Below are 15,735 nucleotides of genomic sequence, written 5' to 3'. Positions count from 1 at the left end.
AACTCTGTTTGTGATGGACTGGTTTGCGATTGAATGGTTCATGAAGACCCCTACTTCTTAATAGCCATCACCTCCATGAAGAGGGTGGGCAAATTAAGAGCACTATGGTGTGACCCTCCTTTTTTCGGCTGGATACAATTGTACTCAGAACAGACATCACCTTTCTACTGGAGATGGTTTCTTCCTTCCACAGATCTCAGAAAATATCTCACCCAGTCTTCTTCCCAAAGCTAACCTCTGAAGGGGAACCCCGCTGGCATATCCTTGACATCCTTCAAGCCTTAGCATTCTGCATCAGCAGGACGTCTTCCTTTTGAGACTCCAAATCCTTGTTTGTGCCATATGGCAGACCAAATAGAGGCCGTCCGGCTTTTTTCCAATCAATCTCTGCCCGGATCATTTGCACAATAATATTGGTCTATGAGCTGGCTGGGCACACACTGCCTCAGAAAATCAAAGGGCATTTGACCAGAGCCTTAGCCACATCATTGTCTTTTGATGTACTCCTGGAATCCATCTGCTAAGCGGCCACTTGGGTCTCACCAATTTCATTTATTCACTATGCCCTGAATGTCCAAGCAAGAAGGGGTGCAGCCTTTGGGCAGGCAGTACAATAAATCTTCTGATGACTCTGCTCCCTTCTGCCTAGTTTTCTGACTTTTTCACACATGCTCTAGACCCACCTCCAGTGATGATCGATGTGCCCAGTTGTGTGATTGTGCGATGTGCCCAGTTGTGTGAAGGGCAGAAACCACTCAGAAGAATGTCAGGTTGCTTACCTGTAACTGGGGTTTTTCTGGTGGTCATCTGTCCATTCACATGCCCACCCAGCTTCCCCACTGCACAGAGATTGGCTGTGGCAGACTCCTAAACTGATGAGGTTTAGGTGAGTCATGTGCAAGGCAGGCAGAGCCTAAGAAGGATGAGAGAACTTGGAAGAGTTCCTGGTCCTGCATTCACTGGAGCATGAAGCCTAATTGTGAGAAGGACAGATGACCACCAGAAGAACCCCAGTTACAGGTTAACAACCTGACATTTTATATTGTCACTCTGACCAGTATAGGATCAGACGTGTATTTTTAGTCATATATAATTCCATTTTTAATTTTACATTTATATCCCGCTCTTCCTCCAAGGAGCCCAGAGTGGTGTACTACATACTTGAGTTTCTCCTCACAACAACTCTGTGAAGTAGGTTAGGCTGAGAGAGAAGTGACTGGCCCAGAGTCACCCAGCTAGTATCATGTCTGAATGGGGATTTGAACTTAGGTCTCCTCAGTCCTAGTCCAGCACTCTAACCACTACACCATGATTACCATTTATAAATGATTTCTTTATTGGAATTATAGTTTTCATATTATACTCTATTTTATATGTATTATGTTGTATCATTGGCCATCAGATCTGTTATGTGTGATTTCAGGACTTATACACACCCCTGCTAATTGAGCAAAGAGGCACCTTTTTAAAGTGGTGATTCTCTATTGAACAGGGGAGAGCAACCGGCCCTATCCATCCCCAGCACAGCATCCTTCTTTCTTATTTATTTGTTTATCTATCTATTTATTTATTTACATATATGTAAACCACTTTGGGAACTTTTGTTGAAAAGCAGTGTATAAATATTTGTCGTATTTGTATTATACATGTAGCCAGTAGTTGCTCTAATGCAGGGCTGCACAACTTTGTCTTCCAGCTGTTTTGGACTACAACTCCCATCATCCCCAGCTACTCTGGCCAATAGTGAGTGATGATGGGAATTGTAGGCCAGCATCTGCAGTAGGAACATAGGAAGCTGCCATATACTGAGTCAGACCATTGGTCTATCTAGCTGAGTGTTGTCTTCACAGACTGGCAGCAGCTTCTCCAAGGTTGCAGGCAGGAATCTCTCTCAGCCCTATCTGGAAATGCTGCCAGGGAGGGAACTTGGAACCTTCTGCTCTTCCCAGAGCGGCTCCATCCCCTGAGGGGAAGATCTTACAGTGCTCACACTTCTAGTCTCCCATTCATATGCAACCAGAGTGGACCCTGCTTAGCTATGGGGACAAGTCATGCTTGCCAGCACAAGACCAGCTCTCCACAAGAATGGCCCTCAGTCGGGTCGAAGTTGTGCAACTCTACTGCAATGCAATTTTGTTTTCATTTGGAGTTACTAACTATGATATCTTCCCTGGAGAACATGCCCATTCAGAGACAACCTCAAAATAGGATAATTGAGCAAAATGTGCTTATGGGTAATACTGCACAGAAAGAAGAGGCTAGAACACATGCATGACACTATGCATAAAATGAACCTTTTTTTACTCAGACTACTCTCTTATTTAGCTGCATCCTGGGGTTTATTAAAAGCCTTTAATTTCCCTGATGGACTTTCAAATTAATTTTCTCTCTATCTTAGGTTAATGATCCTGCTATGAGAGGAGGCAATCTTTTTCCAAACCAGCTACCTGGAATGGATATGATAAAGCAGGAGGGAGATGCATCACGGGTAAGAAGCCATTCACATTCCAACCATGAATCTTTTAAGACAGAAATTGATACCATTTTCTCTGGTCACAAGTCACATGACACTTTCTAGGACTTCTAGGAGACTTTTCTGGTGAATTCATTCTTAAGACCTGTCGGGATTTCCTACCCTCCTCCTTGAGACAGCGTTGTTCACCCAGTCAAACGGCAGTGTGCCAAGAGAAGCACAGATTTCCAGGCACCAGGACAACCCCAATAATTACCTTTCAGAATTCAGGAAGGACTCAGAGAGGCGGGCAACAGCTGCTGGGGGATGGGCGGGTGCAGCCCAAGAGGCAGCAGAATGGTGGGCATGGAATAGCGATTATGTCAGCTCCACAGCTGCAAACAAGTGTAGAAATGCTAGTGAAGAGGGTGGAGTTGAAGAACAAGGTTCCTTGGGAGGCCAGGGATAGGGTGGCCAATCCCCTTGCCTGGCCAGGGAAGAAGGAGCAAGCTGGAAGTGGGGAGGAGTGTCCTAAATGTAGGGCTTTATTTAAGGCAGGGGCTGCTGAAGATGAGATGATCAGCAGGGATAGGGTTTGTTGGTCTGGTGGATTCCCGGAGCAGAGCTCAGACCTTTGCTCCAGCTGATAGGCGAAGGAGTGGAGTGACTATACTTCCCTCCTCCCCCAACTCTGAGGCAGTGCCCGTGCCTATAATTTAGTGCGAGAGGGTGGGAAGGTTAATTAGAGAATTCCTCCTCTCTAAACACGGAAAGACCATTCTTGAAGACGGGACCTAAATATCTCTTGTTCAGCATGTGTATATGCTCAAAGTCTTCAATTTAACAGCAGCTCAGCAAAATGCTTAAAGACAGAAAAAGGAGGCTGCTCTAAAGCATACAAGGACTATACTGCAGGATTTATTATTCTGTTCACAATGCACACTGTAATTTCTTTAGCAAGCTAAATCACAATATACCAGTGATATTCACTATTTTTAAACTGTGGGGCACTTTGCAAAAAAAACTTTAAATGTGAGAGCCGTTTCCCACCATGTTGACCTCCACCCTGTTCTGCATTTTGCCCAGCGCCTGTGGGACTCCTTTGCAGAAAAAAAGAGCCCTTGCCCCAACTCCATCTTGGAAGGCATGCATGGGAATGCTGGGAAGTGTAGTTTTTTCCAGTGATTTTTCCATACAGCTCTATGAAGAAAGCTCAGGGAAAGACTACACAGCCCAGCATTGAGTGTGTGTGCCTTCCAAGATGGTGCTGGGGCATGTGAGGGCTCCAGTTCCCTTAAATGAGCCTCAACAGCACTTGGCAAGGCACAACACTATGCGGTAGGAACAGTTGTCTCCATTTGGTGCCAGGGAAGTTGTGCAGAGTATTTAACTTCAGCTGAAGCTTCGTGCCAGTCTAATAAACAATTAGACTGGAAGTCAGGGTTGATGGGAGCCTCTACTGGTTCCTAGGCCTTGTAATGAGGAACACTGCAGTATACATTTGATTCTGTCTTTCTCGTGGTTATTCAAGTCAACTATGCTGACTTGAAAGTTCTCTTTTCTATTCCACAACTACAGATATTTATATATAACGTTTCAACAGAAGTTCTCAAAGATGTTTACATAGAAAAGCAAGTTGTTCTAGTAAGAACTAATCTGCCTACCTTCCTTTTACTATCCCTACAACTGGACTCAATATGGTCCAAATTGGTTAGGCAGTTCACAGGTTAGCCCTCTTGCGTGTCAAACATTCATGCATCCACCATATTGAGTTGTGGTGGAAGACATAATCACAAACTATGTATTTGGGGTGTCCCTATGTGTCCCTACAACTGTACCAAATTTGTTCGAAATCAGTTCCCACTTGTACCTCAAATATTCACATGTCTGCCATCTTGAATCAGGGTTTATGACAACATTACAAACGACACCCTTGAGCCATCCCTATGTGTCCCTACACTGTAGCAAATTTGGCTCAAATTGGTTAGGCAGTTCACAAGTTAGCCTCAAATGTTCACATGTCCTCCATCTTGAATTGGGGTGGATGACATCATCACAAACCATGCCATTGAGGTGTCCCTGTATGTCACTCACTACAACTGCACCAAATTTGGTTCAAATCAGTTAGGCAGTTCACAAGTTAGCCCACTTGTGCCTTAAACGTTTACGCGTCCGTCATCTTGAATCAGAGTGGGTGACAACATCACAAACTACGCTGTTGAGGTGTCCCTACAACTGTACCCAGTTTGGTTTATATTGGTCCAGGCTTTGCAAAGTTGATAGCAAGGGGCACAGGTCACACACACACACACACACACACTCTCTCTCTCTCTCTCTCTCTCTCTCTCTCTCTCTCTCTCTCTCTCTCACACACACACGGACACACACACACGGACACACAGACAGCATGCCGGGTGGAAAGTAGGCTAATAAATGATCAAGAAACAAGATGATGGTTCCAGTGACTTGAAGTTTGCAGAAGATTAATACATGCAAGTTTAGTTAAGTACTGCCATTAAGAGTCTGTCTTTGTTTGGTCTTTCAGAAATATTGCTGACCCTGAAGATTGCTCACTTCTTCAATTGACTGGGCTCCCCAGCTCGAACTGTTTACCAGTTTGAAGAGCTGCGTGTGTTTGGTTTTGCCCCAACTGTTCTGCCAGCCAGTTCTGCCGAAGAAAGTAGAATTTAGTGCTGCAGACAGAACAACGCCACTCTGCGTGGAATCAAAACAGTTGTTGGTGGAAGAGCAGCTGCCTCTTTGACAGTCTGAAGCTAGCGTACAGACAGTTGCTCAGTCTGTTCACTGCATTCACCTTAGTGCAACTTAGATCTCTCCTGCAAAGTAAATGTTGATAGCCAGTTTTCATAAACCGTGTCAGATTGAATGTATTTAAATGTATGTATTTAAGGAAAACCAACCATGCTCTCATTCTGTTCTGTTTTTAGTTTTAGATCTTGATATCTTTCTTTGTTTTCCTTAGCTACTCAGTCTGGTGCAAAGGATTTAGTTCCGCCTGGAAATCAATGGTTTTATATTATGACCTCCACTTTGAGAGGTAGGGAGGATGACTCCCAGAGTGGTGGGTATCAAAATAAGGAGTGTAGATGTCTAATTTGGGGGGAAGATAGCTAGTGGAGAGACCAACCATGCTAGAAAACAAAACCCATCTGTTTTGAATAGGTTTAAATTTGTAAACAGGCTAAAATATCCTAAGAGGGCTGTTTATAAAGCTTATTGGTTACCTTGAATCAAATCATGAGTCAAAACACACAATTTAAGTCCCCGTTTTGATTGATTTTAGCATCCTAAAAAGTAACTGAAGTTAACGTCCATTTTCACCAGCTGCCACTTGCCCCATCTCTGTTTTTTTCTTATAGGATAGAGAAATGAGTAACCCCCCATCATATCCCTAGGTCTGTTACCTGTGTTCTAGGTTACAGATAACTAGTTGCTGAATAATAACTTTAATGAGGGTGCATCTGTTGGTGATGGAAGTGGCAGGATTGAGACAAAATATCAGAGCTAAAGGCATCTGATTTTAAGTGATAGATCTTCATTTTCCCGTCTCCTTACTGGGGAAAACAATGACTTAAGCTATGGCAGATATCACAATGGAGTTAACCATCATGTGTTCTGATTATTTTTGAAGCAGTGTGGACGGCGAGGAAGTTTTGTAAGGTACATAAAATACAGTTTCTATGTAAACAAGCAATAATTTAAGTTGAAAACTTTAGTGTTTTAATTGTATAATTTTGTGAGGTATACATGTTGTGGAGTTGATTTCCAAATGAGGTACTTCAGTATTAAATTAGATATCTTCATAGCTGTGTGTGTCTCCTGGGAAAAAGTGTTTTGTAAAGGATCACAATGCCTTGATTAGACCTAATTTGTAGGCTTGAGACTCTTCATTTTCTAAACCTTGCAATTCTGCTCATAAAGTCATTTATCTAACCTTATATTATATGCAGCCACTGTAGGAGCCAATTCTTGACTTTTTTGTATGTTTATATTCTTTCTTAATAAATCTTAGAGAAACTGTTATTCAGCAGGCCACTGCTTAAAGTGGTTTACTCTTGCCTGCTACGGTTGGGGTAATATTTTATTATAAGCTGGCATCAGTTTCTGAGGACTTGAAATATCAGGAAACTGATTGTTTTCGACCTCATGTTTCTCTCTTCCCCATAATCCACACACTTTCGTACCTGAACTCAAATTATGGATGTTGTTTAAAATGCAATGCATTTTATGGTATCTTGATCATCATTCATGTCTTTGGGAGAGGAAGGTTTGTAACCTTGAAATCTCGCATGCTTGTGATGAGGGTTGAAATATACAAAGAAACTGACTTTCAGAGTGCTGAAGAGAATATGTTAATATATAGAATGCATTTCAAATCATTTGTTTCTGTTGAGTGGCTCATATTACACAGGGAGAACTGCCACATCTTAGCAGTCCCCACTTTGTTGGTTAAACTCAAAAATAGCTGTTCAGACAACTGAGCCATCTGGTGGAAATCTAAAGGAGATGTCAGCCCTGAACTCTGTAACATTGAGGAAATGACTTTCTTGTTGGTTTTTTTAATGCCTAGTTTAAATGTACGTAAGAATTAACCTACATTTATAGGATTTAAAACTTTCTAAATCAGATGAAATTAAAATTAGTTTACTTTCCATTATTTTTATTATTTTCCACTGTCTTTTTTAATAGATCAAAGTAAGCAAATAAGTAGAATCATAGATTATCTTAAATTGGACCGAATTCAAGTAGATCTGCATCATTTACTGATGCTTCATCTTAATTTTAAAAGGAGTACTTTAATTTAAAAGTATTTATCACAAATTGCTTTGGGTTCATAGAACATTTAGCTATATCTAAATGAATGAGTTCAGAACAATGAGTTCAGGCATTTCTGATTATGTTAGTCATACTAGAAACCAAGGTAAAGATGCCAAATCAATTTCTTTTTTTAATCAGTATTTCTTATTCAGTACACAATAAAGTTGCTAGAGAAAATAATTGGGTTTCATGTTGTTGAAATATAATGTGTTCTCTCATATGAGGTGTGAAAGACACACAGTTGGGAAAATACACATATATAAATAGCTTCACACAACCAAGCTCCATTCAACCAAGTTCAGGTAAGGTGAAACCATTAAATAATCAAGTGGATCTTTTTCAACACTTAAAAGTTTTAAAATATTGCCCCCACCAGTCTTTCTATTGATCTATATTAATTGAAAGCAATGTTTTTGCCATTTATACAATGCATTTTTAATCTGTGTTTAAAAAATGGAGTTCATATGGGCTTAACACATGAAAAGGGTGGTTCAGCTCTACTTGCAAAACCCAAAGATACACAATCAGTTTTGAAATGCAACTTAAGCCATTGATTGTTGGTGTGAATTTAAAGTTTTCTAGTATTTGTATGGTAGTATTGCTGCCTAAGAGCAAAAGCATTCTCTGCACAAAAGAAAATTACTGTAGTGGCTTTGGTTTTTAATTAGAATTTTCTCCCTGGTGTTTCTTTGTAGACTAAAACAAAATCTTTTCAGTTTCTTACTACAGGTAAAGCTATGTGCAAGAACCTCAAAATGCTAAAATCTAGCATAATGCCTTAGATCTGTTTTTAAGTCTTGTATATTCCTACATAGCTGTCTGATGTATTATATTTGTATAGTGAATTGTGTACAATTTTGGAATAAGTGCATCATCACTTAGCTTTCAGTCGTTGAATAGAGATGATGGACACATTTCTTCAAACATTGACTCATTTAATATTTTTTTTCCTTTTTGTCATTTGTGGGTTTTATTTGTACAGTTCCTCATGAAGTTGCATCTGAGATGTGTATGAGTGTGTGTATATGAAAAGATTATACGAGGGTAAAACTAAGCAATATATAAACTATGGTTCTTCAGGAGAAAGCTTACAGTGTTTTCAGGTTGTGATTTATTTTCAAAACTGAGTTGACTCTGAACATCACTTTGTTCACCTGCATTGATGTTTGTATTTCTAGTGTGAGCAGTTTATGCAAAGGTAGATATATTCAGAGAAATTTTGAATACATTTATGCAAGTTAATATTGCTTTGCTGATGCTATTTGCTTATTTGATGTTAAATAATGCTATTGTAAATAAAGAATTCTGTTATTGCATCATTTAATAAATTTTAATGCCTTCGGGTTTTACATGGCTTTAGACATAGCAGCATTTCTTCTGTCTTGTCTTTATGTATGTTCACAGCTGTGCTGGAAGGATCGGAGCACTCCAGGGAGTATATTACTAGGAGGAAGCCAGGTGATATCAGTTCAAGCCCCAATCTTGTATCAGTCCCCAATCTGACTTTACTGTCTCTAGAGCTGACAAGCTTCAGTTATTCCAGTAGAGAACTCTGCCCCAAATTAAAGTAAGAGTAAGCGCAATCATCTGCACATATAGTGAATGCATTAGAAGCCTGCATTCCAAATCTGGCCCTTGGATGATCAATGACTGTCCTACCAATCATTGTTGGCCCACCCAGTTGACTACCTACCTGTCCACCACCTCTATATTTCCTTTCACTCCTCCTCTCATTTGTGACTAATGCAGAGCACAATAAGAACAAGACCTATCTAGTCCAGCATGCTGTTTCCCACTGTGGCCCACTGCCTTGGGAAGTTACCCAACCAAGAGATGAAGGCATTCCCCCTCTCCTGCCGTTTGTTCCCTTGCAACAGGTATTCAGAGGCCTCCTGCCTCTGAACATAGAAGTAGTCTGTAGCTATCAAGACTAGTAGCCGTTTGATAAGACTTATCCTCCACGAATTTGTCTAAGCCCCACAAAGTGGAGGGGAAAACAGTGAGGGCAGGATGGTTACTAGGCAGCTGTCCCATGCACTTCCTCCCATTGTTCCTTCAACTATGACTGTAGCAGAGAAAGTGAGGAGGTACCATTCGCACTGCACAGACTCTTAGTGCACTAAAGGGAGTGGAGGGGAAAGAGCCCCAGGTTGAAGGAAATGCAAGGCTTGAAGAAACCAGAAGTGGAAGAACTTGACCCACTTTACCATTTACCTTAACCATGATAGCGTCTTAAGAATTTTTAGCAGAGCAAGCAAACAGTACCATCCAAAATAAAGTGTATGCAAGAGTTTCTTTAAGCCAATAGCAGGGTTTAAATTACTAGCCACTTTTGATATGTATGGATCTACAAGTTCTATATCTCTATTTCTAAGCTATGCATGTTTGGTAAGAGAAAGCTTGTAAACATAACGGACATTTGATTTAGTTTGAATTCAATCAAAGCAGTGGCAGCAGATGCCCCAAGAACATCTGAGATGCAAATTTAGACTATTTGTACCCTAAGAACAGTCCATACACAAATATCCTGCATATATCCAGCCATCAAATATTCTGTAAATGTTAGTCCATTCTGCCTATGTCAGCCCTTTGTGAGTTACTCAGAGAACAATTGTTAGAGGGCAGTTATATAAAATTACTACATTTATTAACATCTACCAGCATCATTTTCCCAGTTCTTAAAAAATAGGACACTTCCACACATAAATTACAGCAATGGAGAAAAAGGCTGCAAGTGGGTAGAGGAAAATGGATCTACTATGGTATACAGACCCTATGAAAGATGTACCTTTCTAAGGAGGTATTGCTCAGAGGACCACAACATCTTATTGGTTTCCCTAAATTGATAATAAATTGATAGTGGACTTAAAAAGTACTTCATGCTATGAATAATTAGAGAATTTACTGCCACGAGATACAGTGATGGCCACAATGCTTAATAGCTTTTTAATAGGGCTGCACAAATACAAGGAGGATAGATGTATCAGTGGCTCATTATCCATGATAACTAAATGGAACCCCCATGATCAGAGGCAGTGCTACATCTGTTGCTTCCATCATTTAAGGAGTTTTGCAACAGCCTCGGGGCTACATGCACAGCAGCCCTCAGCTTCCTAACAGCAAGGTGGCACTGTACAGAACACTGGCCACCTTTTATAACCACTTTTCAACAACATGAAGAAGTTCATAGGGCAGTTTACATAGCAAAAGAAATAAGAAGCCCAAACAGCTTGCAGTCTAAAATAAAACACAAGGCAGACACCAGAAACTGCCAGTACAAGAGACATTATGCAGGGTTAAATAGGACGTTTGCTACTCCCTTGCCAAAATGACAAGGAGGCTATTCTCACTACTGCAGGAAAGAGGGCTATGGGAGACCAGCCCACTTTCCTGCAGTCGTGGGAACTACTGGGAGCTGTGCAGCTCCCAGTGATTAGCCCACTTAAGTGCCCCCCCCCCACTTAAATGAGGTTAGCAGAGCGAGCACTCTGCTAACCCCATTTTGGCAATCGTGAGTTGCCACACCGCAGCTCCACGCCACAGCAACTTGCAAGGAGACCCCCCCACCAGGAGGCTAAAACAAGGCTCCCGGCCTCGGGGGACTCTCCTGGATGCCCCGTGCATTCGCGCGGAGCATCCCAGGACTTCCGCACAGGCTCCACTGGCTCTGTGATGGAGCCAGTAATCATGTGGGCAGCTCTGGCTGTCCAGGGCTCCGCAGGTGCTCGTGTGCAGGGAGAGCGGGCTTGGCCCGTTTTCCCCGCGTAACCCCATCTGGCTCTCCACACTTTTCGTGCGGAGAGCCTCAAGGACTATGTCAGTGGCTGACATTCGGAGCTAGGATGCATTGGTGCACTGAGAAAGCAGCCTAACAGAACTTCTCACCAACTGGTACAGTAGGGAAGCAGCAATTTTTAACACCCTTCCCTTCCCTGGGAAGCCCTCTGTGCCACCCAAACATATATCCATTTCAACATCATCAGGAGGAGGTATAACTTCTGTAAATGCCTGCCTGGAAGCGGTGGTGGGCTGGATGAGGGATAACAAACTGAGACTGAATCCAGGTAAGACGGAGGTACTTATTCTGCGAGGTCAGAACTCTGGAGTTTATTTTGATCTGCCTGTTCTGGATGGGGGTCACACTTCCCCAGAAGGCAGGTACACAGTCTGGGAGTGCTTCTGGACCCACAGCTCTCCCTGGTTTCCCAGGGTGAGGCAGTGGCCGGAGGTGCTTTCTATCAGCTTCGACTGAGATGCCAGTTGTGTCTGTTTCTTGAGAACTCAGAACAATGGTACATCTCGTGGTGACCTCCAGACTTTACTACTGCAATGTGCTCTGTGTGGGGCTGCCTTTGTACATAGTTCAGAAACTGCAGTTGGTCCAGAATGCAACAGCCAGGTTGGTCTCTGAGTCATCTTGGAGAGACCACATCACTCCAGTATTGATAATAAGTTTCTGGGCAAAATACAAGGTGCTGGTTATAACCTACAGTATAAAACCCTAAAGAGCTTAGGCCCTGGGTATTTAAGAGAACCTCTTCTTCGCTATGAACCCAACCACCCCTTGAAATAATCAGGGAAGGTTTGTCTGCAGTTCCCAGTGGCTCCTCTGGTGGCTACTCAGGGACAGGCCTTCTCCATTACTGCCCCAAGGGTCTGGAATGCACTCCCTGCCTAAATAAGAGCCTCCCCATCTCTGAAAACTTTAAAGAAGTCTGTCTAGACACATTTGTTCACACAGGCTTTTAATTAGATACTGTTTTGATCATTTTTTAACATTGTTTTAAATTTTTAATTGTGGTTTTATTCTTTTTATTTTGTTGTAATTTGTATTTTATTGTGAGCTGCCCAGAGACATGTTTTGGGCAGGATATAAATATATCAAACAAACAAACAAACAAACAAATATCCCTAAGAGCTGTGCAACCCTCAGGGACATATTTTTGGGCAGCACAGAAGACTTCTTGGGGCAGCAGAGAGCAGGTAAGGACCTATTCTCCTTTTTAAAGATCCTGCTCGCCACTCCCCGCCCCCCACGGTGCCGAACCTGTGCATGAACCTCAGTTCGTCCACATCCCTACCACTAAGTTTATGGCCATGATTCCATTAAGGATAGTTTTAAAACATTGTATATATTGAAGATATTTTTATCCTTCCTTTCCATTTAAAAGAAAGCTCAAGGCAGCTTATATAAAATGTCTAATTCAATAAATCAAAATAAATACAAGATAAAGTTCCAAAAAACAAACATCCTAGCCAGTTGCACACATGGAAGGCAGCCCCGTGGTGTTGCTCAAGAAGTCAGTTGTGCAACAACGTAAAACAGCATCCCCACAGTTCCACAGCACTAAATTAGCACTAAATTTATTATTTCTCTGTGTAAACTGCCCTGAGCCATTTTTGGAAGGGCGGTATAGAAATCAAACCAAACCAAACTATGAGGATGCTGTTTTAAGTCATTGCACAACTGACCTCTTGTGCAACATGGCGGGGCTGCCTACCACATGCACAGCAGCCCTGACAGGTCTCCAGCACCAGCGTTCCACTGCAAAGAACTTTGGTCAGTGAATGCTAAGCCTGTGTGTTGGAATGTCCAACTCCAACAAATGTGCACCACCATCCCAGTGCCATGCAGAGGCAGCACACACAGCTCCATGGAGTACTTGCCATTTCTGGCACTGTAGGAACTTCTTCTCTGGAACCCAAACCCACAGGGATGGCTAGGACTGGGAAGGTTGATGGGGATATCTGAGAGTATTGTTCCTTTCAGCACTTTCCCCATGGGGAAATGGCATCCCCAATGTATCTGAGACAGAGGAAGGAGAGGGGAGTAGAAGCGGAGAAAGACTGGAAAGAACATCCGATTGTTTGCTTAGACTTAGTTATAGTGTGAGGAAAGTGGATCAGGCAAAAAACTTCATGGGGAGGGTTATTTTGAGAAGAAATGTAAAAGAACTTTAAAGTTAAACATAAGATGAGGTTCTGCTATAGGAAGAGATAGTAAACTACCCTCCTAAAAATATTTCTGACCAGAGCCCTAGGTCTACTCGAGTCCTTCTGCCCCAACAAGATAAACACAGTGGATCTGAACTTGCAAGTAGAGTCAGGGCTGCCCTTAGAGAGCCCTGGTGGATGCAGGCTCCCAGACAAATCAGCCAGTGCAGAGCCACCTTCCAGTTAATTCTAATGGGCGATTAAAAGAGCAGGGCCCAAGGCGGTCACCCTGCTTGCCATGCCCTAAGGACAGCCCTGAGTAGAGTACCTGCTGCTCTCTTGCTCTGTTCTTGCTATATACAACCCAGCAACCAAACTAATTATATGACTCTCAAAAGTGTTCCATCCAGAGATTCACTGGACAGACATCTCAAGCTTAGTCCTGGGACATGAGATAGAACAAATAGAAAGAGCCAAACATTCACAGAGTACATGTCTGTGCTTCTCGGCTGAATAGCAATAGTCCTGTACACTGAGATTTTATTTTATTTTATTTTATTGGTAAATTTATATACCACCTTTCATTAAAACATTCCCAGGGTGGTTCATACGAAAATTAAAACAAGACTATCAAAATGACACAATTACAATAATAAGCTAAAATATAAAAACATAGATCTGGAGTCAGATCTGACCATTGGTAGGAACCACCAGCGCCCGCTTTCAAAAGTGATGCTTATGCACTTTGAAAATGGCGTGGGAGGAGGGAAGGTTGCCAGCTGCCTCCTCTTCTCTCTCTAAGCTTCTTGCAAGCTTTGCAGAGGCCAGGCAATCTCAAAGAGCTGCTCCAGTAATGGCGGCAGCAGCAGCGGACATCTTGCCACCTGGCTGACACCTCAATAATCCACCACCTGAGGCAACTGCCTCACTTCACCTCATGGAAGAACCCCTGCTCCCAAGGGACTCCCAGTCAAGCGGCCAGGCAGCCCACCCCTTCTCAACCTATTCCATGAAGAGTGGCCATGATTAGCAAAAGACTGGCATGGAATGCACTCCCTTGAGAACAGGTCCTGTGGTAGCAAGCATGACTTGTCCCGACTCCCTTTTGCTAAGCAGGGTCTGCCCTGCTGGTATATAAATGGGAGACTACATGCATGAGCACTGTAAAATATTCCCATTAGGGGATGGAGCCACTCTGGAAAGAGCATCTGCATGCTCTTTAGCAACCCTCCTGCCGCCCCCACCCCCCAGCTGCTATCTGCCAGCAATCAGTAACATTCACATTTTTTATATTCCACTCTTCCTCCAAGGAGCCCAGAACAGTGTACATACTTAAGTTTCTCCTCACAACAACCCTGTGAAGTAGGTTAGGCTAAGAGAGAAGTGACTGGCCCACAGTCACCCAGCAAGTCTCATGGCTGGATGGGGATTTGAACTCGGGTCTCCCTGGTCCTAGTCCAGCACTCTAACCACTATCAAGGCAGATAGCAGCTGGGGGGTGGGGGCGGCAGGAGGGTTACTAATACACAATGCTGGATTTGGAATGCAATGAACATGCTGATCAGCGAGTGTAAGGACTACATCCAGTCTCCACTACCTCTCTGAATAGCTGATAGGTGTGATTCCTGCTTTCTGAAGAAGGCTGTATCTGTATATTAAAGACAGACAATTTTTAAAAGCTGGGAAAGCTTGGGTGAAAAGATGGATTTTCAGGTGTTTTTTAAAAATTGCCAGAGATGGCAATTTTATTAATAATAAACACATTTCTACTATGGGCTTTGTTTGGTCTTTGCCTAATTTCCTTGGGTTGAGAATAAATGTTGAAGAGAATGAAAAGAACAGAAAAATACATAACAGGTGCTGTCTTTAAATCTAAAATGATCCCTCACTAGTAACCATCACATGCTGGAAAATCTCAGGCCAGGGGACTGCTTAGTCTGCATTCTCATGACTTAGGACAAGTCAGTTGTGCACCTGACAAACGCTACTTATACAGCCAATTATTTTCACTCTTCATTACTGCATGAATAGCAAATGGTTATGTGCCACAACACCTTCCTTATAATGAATCTGACTTAGAACCAAGTTAAATAGAATTTAATGCAATTTCCATTTTGCATAGGTAAGGCCTGAAATTTAACTGGGTAATCCTGAGCAGTTTTATGATCACACATGAGATCTTAGATCCTCACAAAAGGAGCTGTTCCTTACATAAGACATTCCCAGCCTGCTCACACCTATCCTCCTAACTAGAATCAACTAGCTACAGTGAGCCAACATGATCCATTCACCAAATAACTTAAAGAACACACCTTGGATTGAAGAGCTGTTTTCACACAGTTGCCCTCAAATCGGGAGTCCAAAATATCTCCAAGAATAGAAGCTAATAGAAACTTTTTGGAGTCCCCAAAAAGACCAGGAGTAAACAACAATCTGGAACCTCAACCAAAAACCAGGATGCAAACGTATTGTAACATAAAGGTTAAGTTTGTGCCATTGAGTCGGTGTTG

At 42.4% G+C, this 15,735-nt stretch overlaps 1 protein-coding gene and 1 long non-coding RNA gene across 9 annotated transcripts in view; one reads left to right on the top strand and one right to left on the bottom strand.

Annotated features, from left to right (window-relative positions):
• The window catches only part of NCOA2 (nuclear receptor coactivator 2), a 206,255-nt gene extending 197,605 nt beyond the window's left edge, over positions 1-8,650 (top strand). For all 8 annotated transcript variants that reach the window (XM_053243941.1, XM_053243943.1, XM_053243940.1 and 5 more), the window contains 2 exons: positions 2,399-2,488; positions 4,998-8,650. In XM_053243941.1, coding sequence (XP_053099916.1) covers positions 2,399-2,488; positions 4,998-5,009 — 102 coding nt within the window. In that variant the 3' untranslated portion in view covers positions 5,010-8,650. The remainder of the gene's footprint in view (positions 1-2,398; positions 2,489-4,997) is intronic.
• The window catches only part of LOC128322530 (uncharacterized), a 60,217-nt gene that overhangs the window by 43,326 nt on the left and 1,156 nt on the right, over positions 1-15,735 (bottom strand). The gene's annotated exons all lie outside the window — the stretch shown is intronic.

This window comes from Hemicordylus capensis, chromosome 4 (genome assembly GCF_027244095.1).
Source record: "Hemicordylus capensis ecotype Gifberg chromosome 4, rHemCap1.1.pri, whole genome shotgun sequence".
In the NCBI taxonomy this organism is placed as follows: domain Eukaryota; kingdom Metazoa; phylum Chordata; class Lepidosauria; order Squamata; family Cordylidae; genus Hemicordylus; species Hemicordylus capensis.
Note: the sequence above shows the minus strand (reverse complement) of the source record. Positions and strands in the feature narration are given on the sequence as shown.